At 34.4% G+C, this 18,673-nt stretch overlaps 1 protein-coding gene and 1 long non-coding RNA gene across 5 annotated transcripts in view; one reads left to right on the top strand and one right to left on the bottom strand.

Annotated features, from left to right (window-relative positions):
- The window catches only part of arhgef4 (Rho guanine nucleotide exchange factor (GEF) 4), a 160,668-nt gene that overhangs the window by 719 nt on the left and 141,276 nt on the right, over nucleotides 1-18,673 (top strand). For all 4 annotated transcript variants that reach the window (XM_073924387.1, XM_009298443.5, XM_009298440.5 and 1 more), the window contains exon 2: nucleotides 7,696-7,725. In XM_073924387.1, the coding sequence (XP_073780488.1) occupies nucleotides 7,696-7,725 (30 nt within the window). The remainder of the gene's footprint in view (nucleotides 1-7,695; nucleotides 7,726-18,673) is intronic.
- Nucleotides 146-18,458, bottom strand: LOC141378031 (uncharacterized). Its single transcript, XR_012391300.1, has 3 exons — nucleotides 18,106-18,458; nucleotides 4,249-4,347; nucleotides 146-3,291 (listed from the first exon to the last, which is right to left on the bottom strand). It is a non-coding gene; the product is annotated as an uncharacterized lncRNA (long non-coding RNA).

Genomic DNA, 18,673 nt, shown 5'->3' with positions numbered 1-18,673 from the left:
TTAAATGAATTTACAAATTTAAAGACTAGCACTTAATTATAGTATTAACTACTACCCCCCCTCCAAATATAAATCTAAACATATAAAATTACTTCAGCCATTGTGCTTCTCAAATAAAGATTTCTTGATTCCAGAATGTTTTATTCACATTGAATTAAAGGACTTTATTTAGAAGTAGAAATGTTTACCTTTCAAATAATATGTGTTCATAAAAAAACTAGAGTATAATTATAAGACATGAGTATCAGTCTGTATTGCCCATGAGAAGCCCCACACATTGTTTTAGGGACCCCTCTTATTATATTATATATCTTATTATAATCTAAACATAGATTTTCTCAAAAAGTTTTTCATCAAAAAACATAACTTTTATTTTTGAAGAAAACCCCTTATTTCAGAGAAGAAGCATCCCAGAGTACTGCTATGCCTCTTTTGTAAAAATATCCAGCAAATGCAAGCAAATGATTGTGAAGTCGTGCCTCACAGTAGATTCCCTCAATGTCTTTGCATGAAGTCAGACACTCCACCTGCTCAAACCAAGGGGGTCTGTTAAGCTCATCGGTATTTAACTCTCCAGCACTCCTGCTTTTAATTTTATACCACTATCATGATATTAGGCAGTTGAAAGCTATGATATCATCATCATCATCATCATCATCATCATCATCATCATCATCATCACACTGAGTAAATAAAAAAAGTAATGATTATATCTTAAAGGGAAAGTCACCCTCAAAATGAATATGTCCTTTCTCATTTAATCTCACTAGAATGGTTCTGAACTTCTATGAACTTCTTTCTTTTGTTGAATACAAAAGACAATATTCTGAATAATGTCTAAAAAAGCAGTAACTGACATCTGTTGGAAAAACAGTTTCTATGGAAAGCAGTGGCTGTTTTTTCCCCACCATTTTTTTCAGTATATCCTCTCTTGTGTTCAACAGAAGAAAGAAACTCAAACAGGTTTAGAACCTATGGAAGATGAGTAAACAATGGCATTTTTCTTTTCATTTTTGGGTGAACTATCCCTTTAAGAACCAAAAGGGGTGAATATAAATGTAATGTACTAAGCTATTTGTTAAATCATACACTTTAATATATATATATTGGTTAATTAACAGTTGCTCCTAACTTGTAACTTCTATGGGCTGTTTATTTAAACATTCTATTTATTTACATATAAATTGCTGTGATCTGACAACTTTTGATGTTAAAAATGTAACAAAAAAAATCACTTTTGTGGACACTTTTTTGTAGTTTAAAGAAACACATTCTATGAAACTAATAGAAGTAGAACATTGTATAATAAATTTAGTAAGATAAGAAAAAATGCAGACCTTACACCCCTATATTTCTGTTTATGTTTTGAGAAATATGAAATATCTTTTCATACTTTTGACAAAATTTGTGAAGTAGGCATCACATTTTAAAGCAGTATGAGCAGTTTGGTGGTATTCAATTTCAATCTAGCTTCTGTTTAATGCTAAAAACAATTTTTTTGCATGTGAATTGCTGTAGCACAGTAATGCTTACCACAATTGATTAATAACTGTTGCTCATTTTATCTATAAAAAAACAACAACAAGACATTGAGAGTTGTTAAAAAAGAGAGTAAACCTAAAGTGATTAGTTAAACTCATTGTCTTAAAATTATGTATAGTACTTAGAACTGTGTATAAATATTCAAGTTAGGTCAACTTAACAGTTCCATGTTACAATATTTACCTTTTTTAAGTAAATTAATAATCACTTTTTACAGTGCAGTTTGTACTTCACTGTAAAAAATGCGGGGTCCACACAATTCCTTCATGTTGTCCCAACATAAATCGATTAAGTTAAAATAATCATTTTACAATTTTAAATGGACTGAACTTAAAACATAAGTTGTCCTAAAAAACTTATTAAGAACTGTGTTGTTTCAACTCCTTTTAAATAACTAGTTTGAACAAGCAGAAAAAGTTATTTTTTGAGTGTTGTAATACAAACTGTAATGTATTGTAATTTGTAATTTACACGACAACCCTACAATATATATTATTATAAGCTTTTTAAAGTGTCCAATAAAAGTCATTTTGTAAAAACTTTTATCAATTTTAGTCAGACCAGAAATCAAAGCTGACATTATGCAAACAGACTCAATAAAATGACTTGTGCTGCTTGTTCAAACTGCTTATGTAATATGAGTTGAAGCAACACAATTTTTGTGTTTTTTTTTTTGACAACTTAATTGTTTTTATTCAATCCACTTAAATTTGTAAAAGCGATTAATTTTATTTATTATATGATTTGTGTTGGGACCCAGCATTTTTTACAGTGCATACAGTGGGGATGACAAGTATTGAACACGTCATGTTTTTTCCTGGGAATAAAATTTCTAAAGAAGCTGTTGACTTTGAATTAAATCCGATTTTTGGCAAAAACCTAAACAATACAAACATAAAAACAAACAAAACTAAAATAAATTGTTACAGTAGATGTAATAACAATGAAATGACACAAGGAGAAAGTACAGAACTACTGATATGTATTTAATACTTTATATAAAAGGCTTTTTGGCGATGACAACTTAAAGACGCCTCTCATGTAAAGAATAAAGTCATTTGAGAGTTTCCTTGGCTGTATTTTGCATCATTGTCTTGCTGAAACGTCCACTCTAGTTTCATCTTTATCATCCTGACAATGTAGATGTTGGACTGAAGCAGCTAATAGTAATTTATAATAAGGAAGGGCAGAGGGTTGCTGAATTACTTCTAAAATTAAAAGATTTCAGCTGCTGTCTGGTCTTTCACTGCCTTTTCTTTATGTTCAATATGTTTTCCCTGCATCTTTTCATTTTATTAAGCATAACTTAATTCGTAAACTAATTAGATTTGTTTTCTTTGCATATTTTGTTTTGGTTGTTACCAACATCTGGTGAAAATTTCAAGTCAACGTCACCTTTAGAAATATGTTTTCTGAGAAAAATGGTGACATTATTTTCCCTGCTGTAAGTGAACACATAAAATAACAGAATTTTTGCAGTGTAGTCGACCTACTTCAACATATTCAAATCAAGACAAGCAATGATATCCAAATAAGTAACAGTTGCCTTTTCAGTTTGATTATGCATATTTTTCGCATAGACTTATTGGCTCTCAGCAATGCAGCTGAATCCTTGAACCTGTTCCAGCAGTGGAGTGTTTCTCAGGGCATTGAAACGTCTCTGTAATGGCTGGCTGACTGCATCCATACACTATTCCCTCTACCAGCCTTTGAACTGCTGCCATTTCAACCTTTCCATGAATACAGCAGCTGTAAATCACAGGAACGTCTCAAGGTTTATGACCTATTAGGGCTTTATCAGGGGTTCAGCATCTTTTATTCTGAGCGAGGTGCTGCTAAAATGCTCTGCATGTTTGCCCAAACTTCAGCAACAACGGCTTTGGTGGACTCTAGAAAATAAAGATCTCAGTTCATGGTAATTTTAAGAGGCTCCATCTTTTCAGAGTGCTTTGTTGAGTTCTGTGACTTGCTGAGGTATTTAAAAGAGGTCAAATCTGACAATTTAATCAGGTTTACTAAAATATGATGGAGAGTACATATTTTAACTTAGGGGTCAGAAATCTTTTTTCAGCAAAGAGGCGTTTCAGATTTTTTTTTGGCAAATATATGTATATTTATATAACTACTCTAAATAATACAGGTTAGGGCTGGGCGATTTGGCCTAAAATCTGAATGTCTCTTAATTGAACATTTGAGCTCAATTACTATTATTGAACGATTAATAAATTGTTTATTTTTTACTTTTTGCCCTCATAGTTAACTGACAGGTTTTGTACAGTAAATATGCTCACATATTACAAGTCAGAGATTTTTAAATGAAGAGTGCATTACTTGATTTTAAAATAATTAAAAGAAACACACACTATTCAGTATCTATAATTATTTTATCGAACATCAATGTTGAATAATTGAAATCAAAAAGAATAGTCAAACAAGAACTAGAGAGAGTGACTGAAAAAATTGACCTGGAAAAATTTGATTGATTACTTTTTGATTAATATCCCAGCTTTAATACAGGTTTAAACAAAACCTTTATTTATGTCCATGCACAACTCAAAAATAAACAAATATGATGCATCGCATTTTGAGCAAGTCCATAAACGAAGAAAGGACAATTTATAAAAAATGTTCTTTGCACCGTCACCACTCATAAATGCTGTTTGAATTTACACATGCGAGGTTACCATAGAAATATAAGTTTCTTACCCTTTATTGGTGTCGCGATTCAAGTTTATCCACAGCTTCGCACTCACACATTGGTCGAATGTTCTTTTATTGTAAAGATGAAGTTCTTATTCTTTTTTGCTGTAAATACCATAAAAAGGGAACTGTTATTGAATTTTCAATAGGAAACTGATTTCTAGTGATGGTTATAATTTTTTAAACTTTAAATTAAATTTGAAAGGAGAAAGCTGGAGAGCCACATGTGGCTCAAGAGCATAGGTTCTCGACCACTGATCTAACTGCATCTGTCAAGGACGAAATAGGGATTTCAAGCATAAAAATGAAAGTGTATTGCAGCTTCAAATGTGTCCTGTTTTATTTATTTATGAGCAAAAAAAAAAACAAAAAAACAATAATGGAACAAAATACATACATTTTTACTGCAATTTACAGAAACCAAAAAAGTCATTGAATGCAACAAATCGTTTTTATATGGCATTATAAGGCATTTTTAATCAGAATATTTAAGTATCATGCATTCTAAAAAAATATTGTGTAATAATTTTTTTGTGTGATTTTTGTTCTGTTGAAGACAAAACTCTTAGTCATCCAGTGAAGATTTTAATCCTTTTCAAAAATTTCCCAAGTGCTGTTTAAATGGAGATTATTTTTTTCAACACATTTTTCAAAATAACATTTAATGTTAACTATTTAGTCTTTGTCATGATGACAATAGGGGAGAATGGGGACGAAAGTAACAAATTGAGCCCTGACAACATTTGCTTCAAGTTGTGTTTCTCTTTTCATGCATCACAGTAATGATCAATATACATGTTATTTAGTGCAATAACACAGCCTTAAGTTTGAAATCTCTAAGTTTTTCAGTTTAAAAGTAAATCAGGTTTAAATCAGGCAAGAGTTCCTGTGAGGACAAAAGTAGCACTGGTAATTATACCCCACTGCTAATAGACAAATCATATTTTTCACTTCCACATTGAGTTTGCAGTGTTTTGTTTCACATGTTAAAAAAAAGAATGCATATTGACAATAATAATAAAAAATATATATTCAAAGATTTTAGAAAATGTTAACATTTTGCATTGTTGGTTTGCTTTTGAAACATTTGATGAAAGTGAAATTGAAAATGCAGTTTAACATTTTTTTGCAAATATAAAGCACAAAATATGTTTACAGTTAACATTAACAAGGTTCTGTCTAGAATAATATCTTTTAAAAATAGGTTTTTATGAAAAATGGTATTTTCATCCCCACTCTCCCCTACATAATTGAATTTGTTATATTACAAGATAGTGGTATTCATTTTAAAGTGGAATTTGAAGGCTTATCTAGGTTAATTAGGTTGGTGAGTTAGTCATTGGACAACAGTGGTTTGTTCTGTAGACAATTGAAAAAAATTTAGCTATATAAATTTTATATAACATTTCCAGGTTCTGCGGGTTGCAGTGTCCTGCCTTTGTTAAGCTAATTGTAATTGTTTGTTTTGGTTCAATTTGGAATTTCCCCAACCAATCGCAGAGCCTGGGGCACCAGAGTGAGTGCTCGGACTTGGCCCTCCTGGTCCATAACTATGTATATTTTTTATTAACTAAAATTAAATGAAAGTTTCTTCAGAGGAAAATTATAATGTGAAATACTGTGAAAGTTTAGTTTGTTCTGTTAAACATCACTTAATTATATTAAAATGCCAAAGGAGGGCTACAGTAATAATTGTGTCTGTAAATTTGGTAAAATAACTGTATATTTGTTATTTTACTCTTTCAAATTGCATTATGGAAACTTGATCTCTGCTCTGACACCGTCTGATGTTAAAAAGCTTAACAAAGTGACTTTAATGGACCTTTTATTAGCATTTTGACTCAATTTATTGCCTTAATTGGTCATAAATTATGATATAAAAACAATGATGGGCTGCCAGTACTTTTTTATTGCAGCAATTTATTTCAATATGTCTTATTTTTTATACAAAGTTTTGCCTTACACTAATAAAAATGTCAATAAAAGCCACTTTTTCTAAACTTCAAAGTTTTCAACATTAAAAGTTGTTGGCACAGAGATTAGGTCCCATAATACTATAAAGTTCCATAAAACTGTTAAATAAGATATTTTCTTACAGTGCAGCCCCAAAATACCTATTTTATTAATAAAATGTTGAATTATTTATACACTTATATTCTAATATTTTTTCAGCAAATCCTTTATAATAATTTGTTAAATGTAATATAGTATGCACACTTATTGTTTTATGCAGGTCACAGTAAGTTGTTTAATTTTTATTGAAATATTTATATAAATATTTCTGTTTCTATAAATGATTTATTGTTATTTTTAAATGTTGTTTCATTCATTCATTCCTTCATTTTCTTCTCGGCTTAGTCCCTTTGTTAATCCGGGGTCGCCACAGCGGTATGAGCTGCCAACTTATCCAGCACGTTTGAACGCAGCGGATGCCCTTCCAGCCGCAATTCATCTCTGGGAATCATCCACACATACTCATGCACAGTCATACAGTATGGACAATTTAGCCTTCCCAATTCCCCTGTACCACATGACTTTGGACTGTGGGGAAAAACGGAGCACCTCGGGGGAAACCCACGTGAACGCAGGGAGAACATGCAAACTCCACACAGAAACACCAAATAACCCAGCCAAGGCTCGAACCAGCAACCTTCTTGCCGTGAGGCGATAGCACTACCTACTACGCCACTGCGTTACCCCTAAATGTTGTTTTGTACATCATTAAAAATAGACACTACTTGTATTTAATATGATTTCTATATCCTGCACCGTATGTAAAATCACTTTTGTACATTTAATTAGATGTGAACACCAAAATGTGACTCTGTCCCAGCTACACTATTTAACTTCCAGGACTCTTGCAATGAAATGGAGCCGGATGCGTTAGGTCAGGGGTCACGGCACAACCTTGAACTGGTTTTAATTGTTTTAAATTGGTTAAGAGTGAGCGCTGGCATTAAAGCCCAGCAGGAGTTTATTTTAATGGTTTAGGGGGACCATATGGATGGCTGGTAGATCAAACAAAAGCATGTGTTTATTTTATGACTGAACAAAAGTTGCGCAAGAAACAGTAGCTTTAACAAGCACTTTTTTTTCTCTCTTTCATGTTTATTTGGTGACATGACTTTAAATGTTGTACATTTTATTAGTAATCTGATTGAAGGAGATGGGTTTTATCTTACAAGCATTCATAATATTGTATGTGTGTGGTAATAAAATCTTGTTTACCTTCACACTTTAATCATAACACTGTCACTAGCATACAGTATCTTATGATTGGTCCAGTCATGCTTCAGATTATGCTGTAGCAGTTCCTTGTGGTTTATGTTAACGTCAGTGTTTTGCTGCAAGGCTAATGCATGCCTCGCTTATGTTCTGTTCGGAAATGTTGTTACTTTTATTCAAGACACACCTTGAAACGGTCTTGTTTGTTTTCTTTTTGTCTGTCACCAGAGATTACGACCGTCGCTGGCTCTTCCTCGGGTAAGTTCACTCTTTCTTTTGAGTTTGATGAACCTGATAATGAGTTTGATGAGCTAAAAGATAAGACTAGTGATGCACTGAAATAAATATGTCACATGCACTTGGCTGAATAAATAAATCAAGTAATTATTTACATTTATTTGTTCATTCATATTAGTTTATATACAGTACAATCAGAATGAAAAATTTCTGCAGCCCCATAGTGTAATTGCAAATATTGAATGGCAAGTACTTTTCAGTTCTCGTTCAATGTATGTGTGTTTACAGTATATAAAGTAAAGCCCAAAATTATTTATAGTCCTGGCAAATTCTGACTTAGTTGCTTTTATTTAACCAGCAAGTTATTTTGACTCTAATTACACAGGCTTCTCCCAAAAGATAATAAGATTATGCACAAGAGGTTTCATTGTAAAAAAATATTTCTCAGCTTTTATTTACATTTTAACAAAAAGTGGCTTGTCCAAAATTATTCATACACTTCTAAATAATAAATTGAAAAATTTTCATTGGCTATTATAGACCGATTCTCATAATTGGTGATCAGCTTTTTACAAGGCTCCGCTGTTATTTTTGCCCAATCATTTTTAGCCTTAAGCTCCAACTCTTTCAGGTTGCTGTCACCCTGATCTTTAGTTCCTTTCACAGATTTTCAATTGTCCTTGGCCTTTGTGGTGATCCTTGGATTTCTTTTTAACCTCTTTCACTGTCCTCCTGGCCTGCACTGGTGTCAATTTTGGCTTCCAACCCCATCTGCTGAGATTTTTCAAAATGCGGAACATCTTGTACCTTTTATTAATACTTTGCACGATGGCCACTGAAACTTCAAAACATTTAAATGTGGTCTTATAGCCCTTTCCTGACTTGTAAACAACCACAATTAGCAGCCACAGGCCTTCACTGAGCTTATTTTGCTCTGAAAAAATGATTTAATTGATTTTACTAGCCTTTTTAAGGTAACTGGTTGCAAACAATTTATATTTGACTTAACTGAACTTAAACAAACAAATTAAATAGAATTTTTAATAAATTTAATTTGTTTGTTTAAATGCAGCCCATATAAATTGTTTGTATGTATATGTATAATTTATTTATGCCTCTTGTACATTGTTTTATTATCTTTTGGGAGAAGCCAGTGTCATTTCTGGGCCTAAAAAGAAAAAAAAAACTTGCTGGTTTATTAAAATGTAATATCTAAGTCATAATTTGCTAGAGGAATGAATAATTTCGGACTCAACCACACACGCACACATGTACTGTTCACTTTAATTGCAAATATGTTCACAAAATAGAAATCAAACTTTCAAAATGTGTCATTACTTATTCAATTTATCTAATGACTCAATCGCATTGGCCCTTTAAACCCATTTCTGCACAAAACCACACAATTTCAGTAGTGGAAATATCAGTGCATCCTTTGATAAAAATATTGAAAACTAATCACTTTTGACAGCAAAAGAGAATCCAAGGCACTCGAAAAATGTGGAACAAATATTACAAAGCCTTTATTGACATGTCTATTCCTTAAAACTGCGCCTACACTTTTCGGCAAACACTTGCTCTCATCAGGGTAACAGAGATCAGGTGTGTCTGGACTTTCTTTTGAACACTGTGGTCTTATTAAAATAATATATTGAACACAAGGTCAACTCAACAATCATTATTAATATAGCATTGAGAGAGAACGTAATCAGTTTTGAATTGAAGCCTTTGAAGATGAATATAACCAAATAATTTCAACACCCAGCCCTACAATTCACACTGTAGCAAAACCATATTCATTAAAAAATTTGCATAATTCCTCAATTAAATCAGCGTAACACTGTCTGCAGTAGTTTGAGCTCGTTTTCTACTGTATGCACTGTAGTGTTGTTAGATCTGCCATTTTCCATTTAATATGAGGATTTATTATTTGAATTGAATCCCACTAAGTATCTCTCAGCCAAAGGGTTTGATGTAATCATCACAGAAGAATAGCGAGCAGGAGCCATCAGGACGTTCTGTACAGCTCCTCGTATATTCTGCCAGGAGCTTATCTCCCTTCACTGCTGTAGAGTCTCTGCCTTGACTTGTCGGATGCTGCTAAGTCGTTGTGCAATGCATGGAGGTCTAGTGTCTGCAGATGGTTGGTTCACTTTTCTGACACCCAGAGCAGAAGATTTGCAGTGTGTTGAGTTGCTCTGATCAGGTATGAACAGGCCGGGAAATGATGTTGGTTTTATTCAGTGGTTTTAGGCAGTGGAGATTCTTATTTAATGGAATAATTAGGCCTGATAGTTTACCACTCCTCCCTACAACAATAGTTGTTGACTTGTGTCGCACAATTTGTTCACTTCCATACGCATTTTATTGAAATGTTACCTAATATTGTTGTGTAATATTTTTTTATAGTATAATTTAAAGGGATGTTTTTATAGCCTTTCTGAATGCTTGTTGACAGCTGCTTGTTAAGTGTTTTTTTCTTTGTTGGCACAGATGATGTCATTTTAAATGAAGGATTAATATGTTGAGGTCAGGGCTCAGGTTAAACCTTTCAACAGAAATGTTATGAATTCTTCATAGAATGAAAAAAAATTATATTTTACTTTAAACCCATACTTAATAACTTCAGGTGGTCTCTTAATTTTATGATATAGAACAGGGGTTCTCAACTAGTTTCGCCATATTTTGACATGGTCATCAAGCCACGACCAAAATTTTTAGGAACTGTATTAGAATTTCAGGAATTATAATTAATTTGTATTTATTTGTTAACATACACAAGTAGTGTCAGATAAGAAAATCACCAAGACTTACAAATAAACAATATTTTATTGCTGTCATTAAACAAAATGTATCAAATTATAGAAATATTACAAAGTAAAAACAACAAATACTGTAAACAGTGGTTAGGTATAAGGATAGGTTCAGTTACCATAAACTAAACTGTTAATAAAACATGTTGTCTGGTTTCTAAATGTCGTTTTAAATAGATGGTTTCATGCTCTCTTTTCAGAGCACCTCACTAGTTATCACACACTGAGGCCTTAAGTCTTTTTTGCCGTCAATATATGTAAATCCATACTTTACATATTCAGGGTCGCACTTGCGCTTTGACATATTTGTTTCTATTATTAAATGAAATTTCACATTTCAAACGGAAGGGTTGTCGTGCACGCATTTCAAAATAAAAGTCAAAATAAGTTTAAAATTAAACTTTTGTTGTTTTTTTGACCAAACACTCCGCAACCCACTGAAAATATTCCAGTTGAGAAACACTGATATAGAAGAATATGGAGCTCAAACTGATGTAGGAAAAGTTGCTTATATTTTTATGGCCACAAAGTAAGATAAAAATCTGACGGCTTGTTAAGAGTGTAAATCAGTGAGCTTTATAGGAGGGTACTGACATTAAATCAGTGTTGAGATGTAGTTACAGTAGCAACATAGATATTTACATTAGATGTGCCTACACTGTTGTTTGCCATTGAAAGTAATATGTCAACAGACGTCGAGGCAGTGGCGCAGTGGGTAGCACGTTCGCCTCACAGCAAGAAGGTCCCTGGGTTGCTGGTTCGAACCTCGGCTCAGTTGGCGTTTCTGTGTGGAGTTTGCATGTTCTCCCTGCCTTCGCGTGGGTTTCCTCCGGGTGCTCCGGTTTCCCCCACAGTCCAAAGACATGTGGTACAGGTGAATTGTCCGTAGTGTATGAGTGTGTGTGTGAATGTTTCCCAGATGGGTTGTGGCTGGAAGGGCATCCGCTGCGTAAAAAAAAAAAACTTGCTGGATAAGTTGGTGGTTCATTCCGCTGTGGCGACCCCGGATTAATAAAGGGACTAAGCCGAAAAGAAAATGAATGTCAACAGACCTGCCATTTTAGTACAGGGTAGCGCTGCTTTGAAAAGACTGGCAACCAAAGCCAGAGATATATGCACATATATACATATATATCTAAACAAGAGTTTTCCTTGTAGTCAGTATGCAAATAATTATTTAAATTGCAAAAATTGTAATTTTACATCACTACCTCGATGAATAAGTTATCGCAAGGGCCGTCAAAGAGCGTATGTTTGTGTGGATGGAAGTGTATTATTGTCCCTACCTGTTAAGTTTGATCTAATCCGTGTCCTAAAACACACACCCTCTCTCCTGCTTTTACTTCCAATGCTAACAGAGGGAGCGATTCGTTTGTGAATTAATCCCCGTTATGAACGACAATAATACAAGTTTCTGGCACCGCAGCGTTTTGTTGTCATATTTCATTTACTGATTTTATTCAGCCAAACTAGCATAAGCCAGGTTTTTAGTGTGAGTTAGTTCTACTTTCCTTATCGTCAGTGCACTAAGACACTGTATTATCATCAGTACTTGTTTAGCACAAAAGTTTGTAACATACAAAAACCGTATAAACCTGAAAAAAAAATGAAATCTTACGTGTGAAATCTTCTGCCCTTGTGCTTTGTTTTCTTTGCTTGCTCGTTACTGCACCAATACAACGCTAAAGTCCAGCATCTTTACATTGGCTTTTGTCTTGACTAGTCCAGCTGAACACTGTACCATTGTGACAGTGCTATCTAGTATCTAGTGTATATCTAGTGTATATCTGTGCAGTAGCAATATGTAGCACAGCTACTAGCTTAGCTACATTGTTCTAGCTTAGCTATCTTGAGATCATAGATAGTAGTTCAGCTTCTTATGATACAATGTTGCTTTTCCATAGCTAGCTTTTTTTTTCCAGTAAGCAGCGGAGTAGCTTAACATTTACATTTCATTGAGTGAATCTATAATCTCCAGAAGCAGCACAGTGCCGTCTTACAAGATCACAATTGTTTATAACATTAATACTTATTAGTGTTATTTTGTAATAAACTATTTTTCAAACAACAACAGTTCAGTGTCAATCCATAAAGCAACAGTTGTGAATTAACATGAAGTAAGAATATTGTGGGGGCACAAATTCTAGCCAAAATGGAGTTATATGTCACTTTTTTTTAGATAATGCTGCAGTGATTAATCGTAGTTAATTATTTTGTTATTGCTACATTTTGTAACCTTAGAATTATTATATATTATATTATATTATTATATTAGTTATATTATAAGGTTCTATCTGACATTTTTGTCAAAATTGAGGTATTGAGATATTCTTATTAAATGACAACTTATTTACATTATAGTTTTTTTTATAAATTGTTTACATTTTAAGACTTTTTATTCAACAAACAAATGTTACACACATACTGTTTGCTATATGGAATATAAAAGCTTTGAAGCTCAATATCTCAAAATCATTCAGACTGCAGATAGAACCTTATAATTCTAAGGTGACAATTTGTTATAGTGCTGACTCTTTACAAACTGTAATAAAACATTAAGCTTTAATTGTTTGTTGAAAAATAAAATTCAAGTTGATTCATGTTTTTATATTATACGGCTTTGTGAGAAAAAGTAGCGTCAGTGTAATTAGTAACTTTTAGTGTAGCTAGCTACTTTTTTTTTTAAAGTGTGCTTTGAAAGTAGCTTAGCTACTTTTTTCTTATCCGCTGCTATGTTGTGATGTATGGGATACTGTTTCCGGGTCCCAGCCGCTACTCAGTTTAACTGAGAAAATATATGTTTATGACCTCTTTTAGTCATAGACATTAAAGTGATTTTTAAAAATAAATGCATGGTGTACACAACAGTCTTTGAACATGCTCCATCACAGACATCAATATGTTAACAATTTATAAAAAATTTAACACTTTCTGGCCATAGGATATTACATATTAGGCATGGATATATAGTTAAAGTCAGAATTATTAGCCCCTGTTTATTTTTTAACGGAGAGACAATTTTTTCAACACATTTCTAAACATAATAGTTTTAATAACTTATTTCTAATAACTGATTTATTTTATCTTTGCTATGATAACAGTAAATAATAATTGACTAGATATTTTTCAAGACACTTCTATACACCTAAAGTGACATTTAAAGGCTTAACTAGGTTAATCAGGTTAACTAGGCAGGTTAGGGTAATTAGGCAAGTCATTGTATAATGATGGTTTGTTCTGTAGACTGTTGAAAAAATATATAGCTTAAAGGGGCTAATAATTTTGACCTTAAAATGGTTTAGAAAAAAATTAAAACTGCTTTTATTCTAGTCAAAATAAAACAAATAAGACTTTCTTATAAATTCATTTGATCTTTAAAAAAAATGTAAAATAATTCAGGTTGTGTTGTTGTTTTACAATGCCATGGTCTTTATGAAACATATGGATTATTATATCTGTAATGCCACCCTATTTATAAGCCAGTTTTATGCAGAGCTTAGTTGTCTACTGCATCTTTACTCCATTCTCCATCTTAAAGATCTTGGCCTCTCTGTGCTTCTCTCACAGATTTCTGCATTCACGCTGAGAGTCGGACGCACATCTTTCGGTCATTGTCTGAATGATTTATGTATGTTTCCCTCCTTCATAATCGAACCAGTAGTGCTTATTTTGGAAAACTTTGGCCGCTTTAATTTTCTTTCAAATGAGGTCTTTATGCAGACACCATTAAGGTTTTTCCAGGGTCACTGATTATTACCACCATTCAAAATTTTGTGGTTGATAAGATTTGCATAAAAAAGCAATCGCTAAAGCTCACCAAGGCTGCATACATTTAATTGAATATACTGTACAATAAAAAAACAAGGATTAATTATTTCAATAGTGAAAGTTACTCTAAAGTGAATGTAAAAAATGTTTTTTTAGAAGATTGAATACTAGTAGATTTTCATGCTTTTCCAGCTCAGCTCTAATCTGCCTCTTCATGTCTGAGCTTGCACTAATTTTACAGTTATAAACTCACCTGTGTCACTTAAATCTTCTCCTGGGCGTTAAGTCTTTAAGAATTATGGCTTTCTCTCCTTAACTCTGTGATTTATATAAAGTTGAAGTCAGAATTATTAGCCCCTCTTTGATTTTGTTTTCTTTTTAAAATATTTCCTAAATGATGTTTAACAGAGCAAGGACATTTTCACAGTATGTCTGACAATATTTTTACTTCTGGAGAAAGTCTTATTTGTTTTATTTTGGCTAGAATAAAAGCAGTTTTTAATAAAAAAAAAAACATTTTAAGGTCAAAATGATTAGCCCCTTTAAGCTATATATTTTTTCGATAGTTTACAGAAAAAAACATCGTTATGCAATGATTTGCCTAATGATCCTAACCTGCCTGACCTAGTTAAGCCTTTAAATGTCACTTTAAGCTGTATAGAAGTGTCTTGAAAATTATCTAGAAAAATATTACTTACTGTCATCATGGCAAAGATAAAATAAATCAGTCATTAGAAATGAGTTATTAAAACTATTATGTTTAGAAATGTGTTGAAGAAATCTGCTCACCGTAAAACTGTAGATTCGCTTGCATGCTTGTAAGATTTACACTGATCTAAAGGTGCAATCTGTAAAGTTTGCTTTCTTATAAAAATCAGGGTTATATTTAGTGCGTGCATTACTAACTATTTACATGCGTTAAACGGCATACCATTATATTCAGCAAGCCCGGAGACATATTCTTGGATTTCTAGTCACATGCTCCTCTGAAATATGCTTTGAAGGGCTGTGCCCTACAGGCAGCGCAAGCCAGAAGCATGAGTTATAATGCCACAAACATGCAAATAATGCTGCATCAGTCATAAACTCCCACATCAGCACTAATAATAGTCCATAATCTTCTGAAATCCCAGCATTGACCTTCTTGTTTGTGGACCAGAGGAGCAACCTGTCACATCGTTCCTGACCCAGCGCTGAACCTCAGAACTGGCTTTAGACGCTTGCATTGGCGGAGGCAAGCTCTCATGTGGTAAGCGGATGATAGTTGCGGACTGCCAGGGTAAACTTCACCCTGGGTAAAGTTCTCTGGATACACGCTCCATAATTACTCTCACTAGACAATGGCTTAAACACTACTGTACACACTAAAAATTGTCTGGGAACCACAGAGATGTGAAAGAGAGTTGACGGTAGCTGTACCGTTTCTGTCTTTTGTCTATGAATAGGCAGGAACGGCAGTGTGTTTTGTCCATGAACATGTGAAGTTGGGCACATTTTTACGTGGTCCGTTAATCAGTCAGGCGTCGGAAAGAGCTGCTTATTATCATGAGCCGCCCCACTCGCATTGTGACCTCTTTCAGCTTCTGACTGACAACTTCCCTCTGTGCTCGCTCCCCCTCAGCCCGCCCAACACTGAATAACTGATTTTGATCACTCGCAGTAATAAAAGTCACATGTCTGCCCCGAACAATGGGCTTTCATTTGGTGGCTGCATTCATTAGGAGAATAATATGTTCGTATTTTGTGCAGGATTCATGCTTCTTCATGCTAGGTGAGACACAGAGAGACAGTTATTCAGGGGTATTCGTTATGGCCCAAACAAAGAGATTTGGAAGTGCTTGCTTTACTTTTCAGTCGCTCTCCGTTTCGAATAAAGCGACTTCTCACGCACACTCTTCTTCTTTGGCGGTGGTTGCCACGGGCACAGGGCTGCAGGAGGTGTGCCAGATTTGTGCTGGCACACTGTTTATTTATTTCCTTTTGCCTCGAAGCAGCAAAACCCACACAGGTGGACTAAACAGGGAGCATTTATAAATGCTGACCGGTGGAACGTGATTTTGTTGTGTCTTTATTAGTTAAAGGTATTTAGCCTTTTTAGTGGGAAATTGTGCTTTCTTCCTTTTGTAATTGTGTATTGTGTGGGTATAAATAAAGACTATAATACACAAGACATGTGGTCAATATGGCGAATGAAGCCGTGCCTACTAGTACAGGAGCCAATCATTGATTGCTGTAGACTGACGATTCTTCAGGAGAGAAGCTTGGACCAAACGTGTGCTGTTACAATAGTTTGTTGGTCAACAAACGGACTGAAATCTCAGTGAATACTTGCTTCACAGACATAAGAAAAAGATACAAATAAAGCTTGAAAAAGCTTTTTTGTTTTGTAATCTGTATGAAACGGATGCGAGGTACAGTCCGTCCGTCCTGTCAAACGCACATCACATGACAGCAACTAACTAATGACAGTCAAACGCCCACAAACTTGTATACAAAGAGTCACTGTTATTTCTGGAGGAGACTCACTATCAAGATCAAGTTGTGGATTACATCAGAAGTGCAGCACATTCAGATGATCATTATCCAGAGGATGATAATGTGTAGAACACCGCATAAATGAGGTTGGTGTCGTGATCTTGTTTCTTTCGAGTGCGCATGTGCATTAGCTCGGGCAACCTGAAAATATGCCGATTTTGTTTGATCAAAACGTTTAGAAATTAAAATTTTTTTAGACGGTTGTTGTTTAATTTTATTGGTGATTTTAATTATATAAAGTAATCGTAAGCTTGGCAAATAGTTTTGGAGAATTAGATGTTCCCCATTCAGACTGAACACCCGAGCATACTGCCTGAGAGGCATTTCAAAGATGACTAAATGACTTGCCTTTAAGGGACTTTGGTATAAAATAAAGGGGCACTTGGAAGGATTTTTAATTTGTTAAAACAGCAAAGTTGGTCACAAAAATTGTTGGATTTAAAATTTAAAGGGGTGGTCCACTACGATATTATATTTTAAACTTCAGTTGATGTGTAATGTAGCTGTGTGAACATAAACAGCATCTCTGAATGTAAAATATTCAAAGTTTAATGCAAAGGGAGACCTTGATTTGTACAGAGTTAGCTTAGCAACGCCTACAATTAACGAATTTTGGGGACTACAAAAAATACTTCCGCCCCCTGTGAGATCACAAAAGTTCGTTATTGCGCATCCCACACTGCGCAGGTAAAGGCCGTGGCCAGAGGCGCTGTAACGTTACTGCAGAGAGAGAAATGCCATCCTGCTGTTTCCACAGAGCTGTTCTGTTTCTGTTGTTGGGCTTCCAAATGACACGACCCAAACACAGAAGTGCTTACAGTTCAATATTAATTATGTTCCAGAGAACTATAAAATACATAGCAAGCATGATTTGACAAAACACAGCTTCCAGAATCTCTCCCAGTTCAGTGCTGGATTCAGTTAAAATCTCCTCAAAGATGGAGCAAGGAGACGCTGTGAACTCTGAGTCATGACCTGTAAGTGTTTTTATTTGTTAAAATTGATCATGACATGTACAGTGTCTAACTTTAACGGTGTGTTGTAGCAAAGATGTAAACAACGGGAAATTATGGTAACCGCTAACGACTTAGCTAACGTTACAAATCCATATTTATCAAACGGCTGTAAACGCACACACACACATACACATACACGCACTCTTGGCCAGCACCTGCGTCTCTCTGTGTGAGACGGCAGAATTTCTCTCTATAGGCAGCTATGCTATGCGTTTTACAACTCGGACAATAAAGTCGCAAAAGATATGTGAACGATTCATGTTACTTACACAGGCATATTCCGCATATGCATGAAAGACGTCCTGTAACGCATTGATTTAAAAAAAATACAGCAATGATTTCCCAACTGGAGTGTAACATCAAAAACAAATCAATCCAGGCTCACAAAGGTCTCATCTCACATCTTGTGCTTTATTCTGTCACCACAGAAAATAACTTAATCCGAGCATGAGAGAAAAAGAACAATAAAAATCTCTCCCGCGCACATGCGCTTCTCGTGTTACAAATACTTCATCGTATACACGCATAAACACACTAAAAGGCACAGAAACAGTTAAAGGAGCCGCATCCCATTTTCACTCGTTACAGACACGTGTTGACTGACTGACTGTTTACACAAAACGCGCGTGCTTGTCAGGGCGTGACGTGAAGCCGATCGGCGTATCACAGCATATTATGATGATGACCAATCAGAGTCACTTGAGGGTGGGCCTTTTAGAGGAACTAGGAAATATGACAGTCGTTTTCATGTTAGCTGAGTAGCTGTGTATAATCAAAGTGAGATTTATGAAAAAATAACACGATTTCCTTCAAGTTAAACATGAGCACACATTGCTT

Source organism: Danio rerio, chromosome 2 (genome assembly GCF_049306965.1).
Source record: "Danio rerio strain Tuebingen ecotype United States chromosome 2, GRCz12tu, whole genome shotgun sequence".
NCBI lineage: Eukaryota > Metazoa > Chordata > Actinopteri > Cypriniformes > Danionidae > Danio > Danio rerio.
Note: the sequence above shows the minus strand (reverse complement) of the source record. Positions and strands in the feature narration are given on the sequence as shown.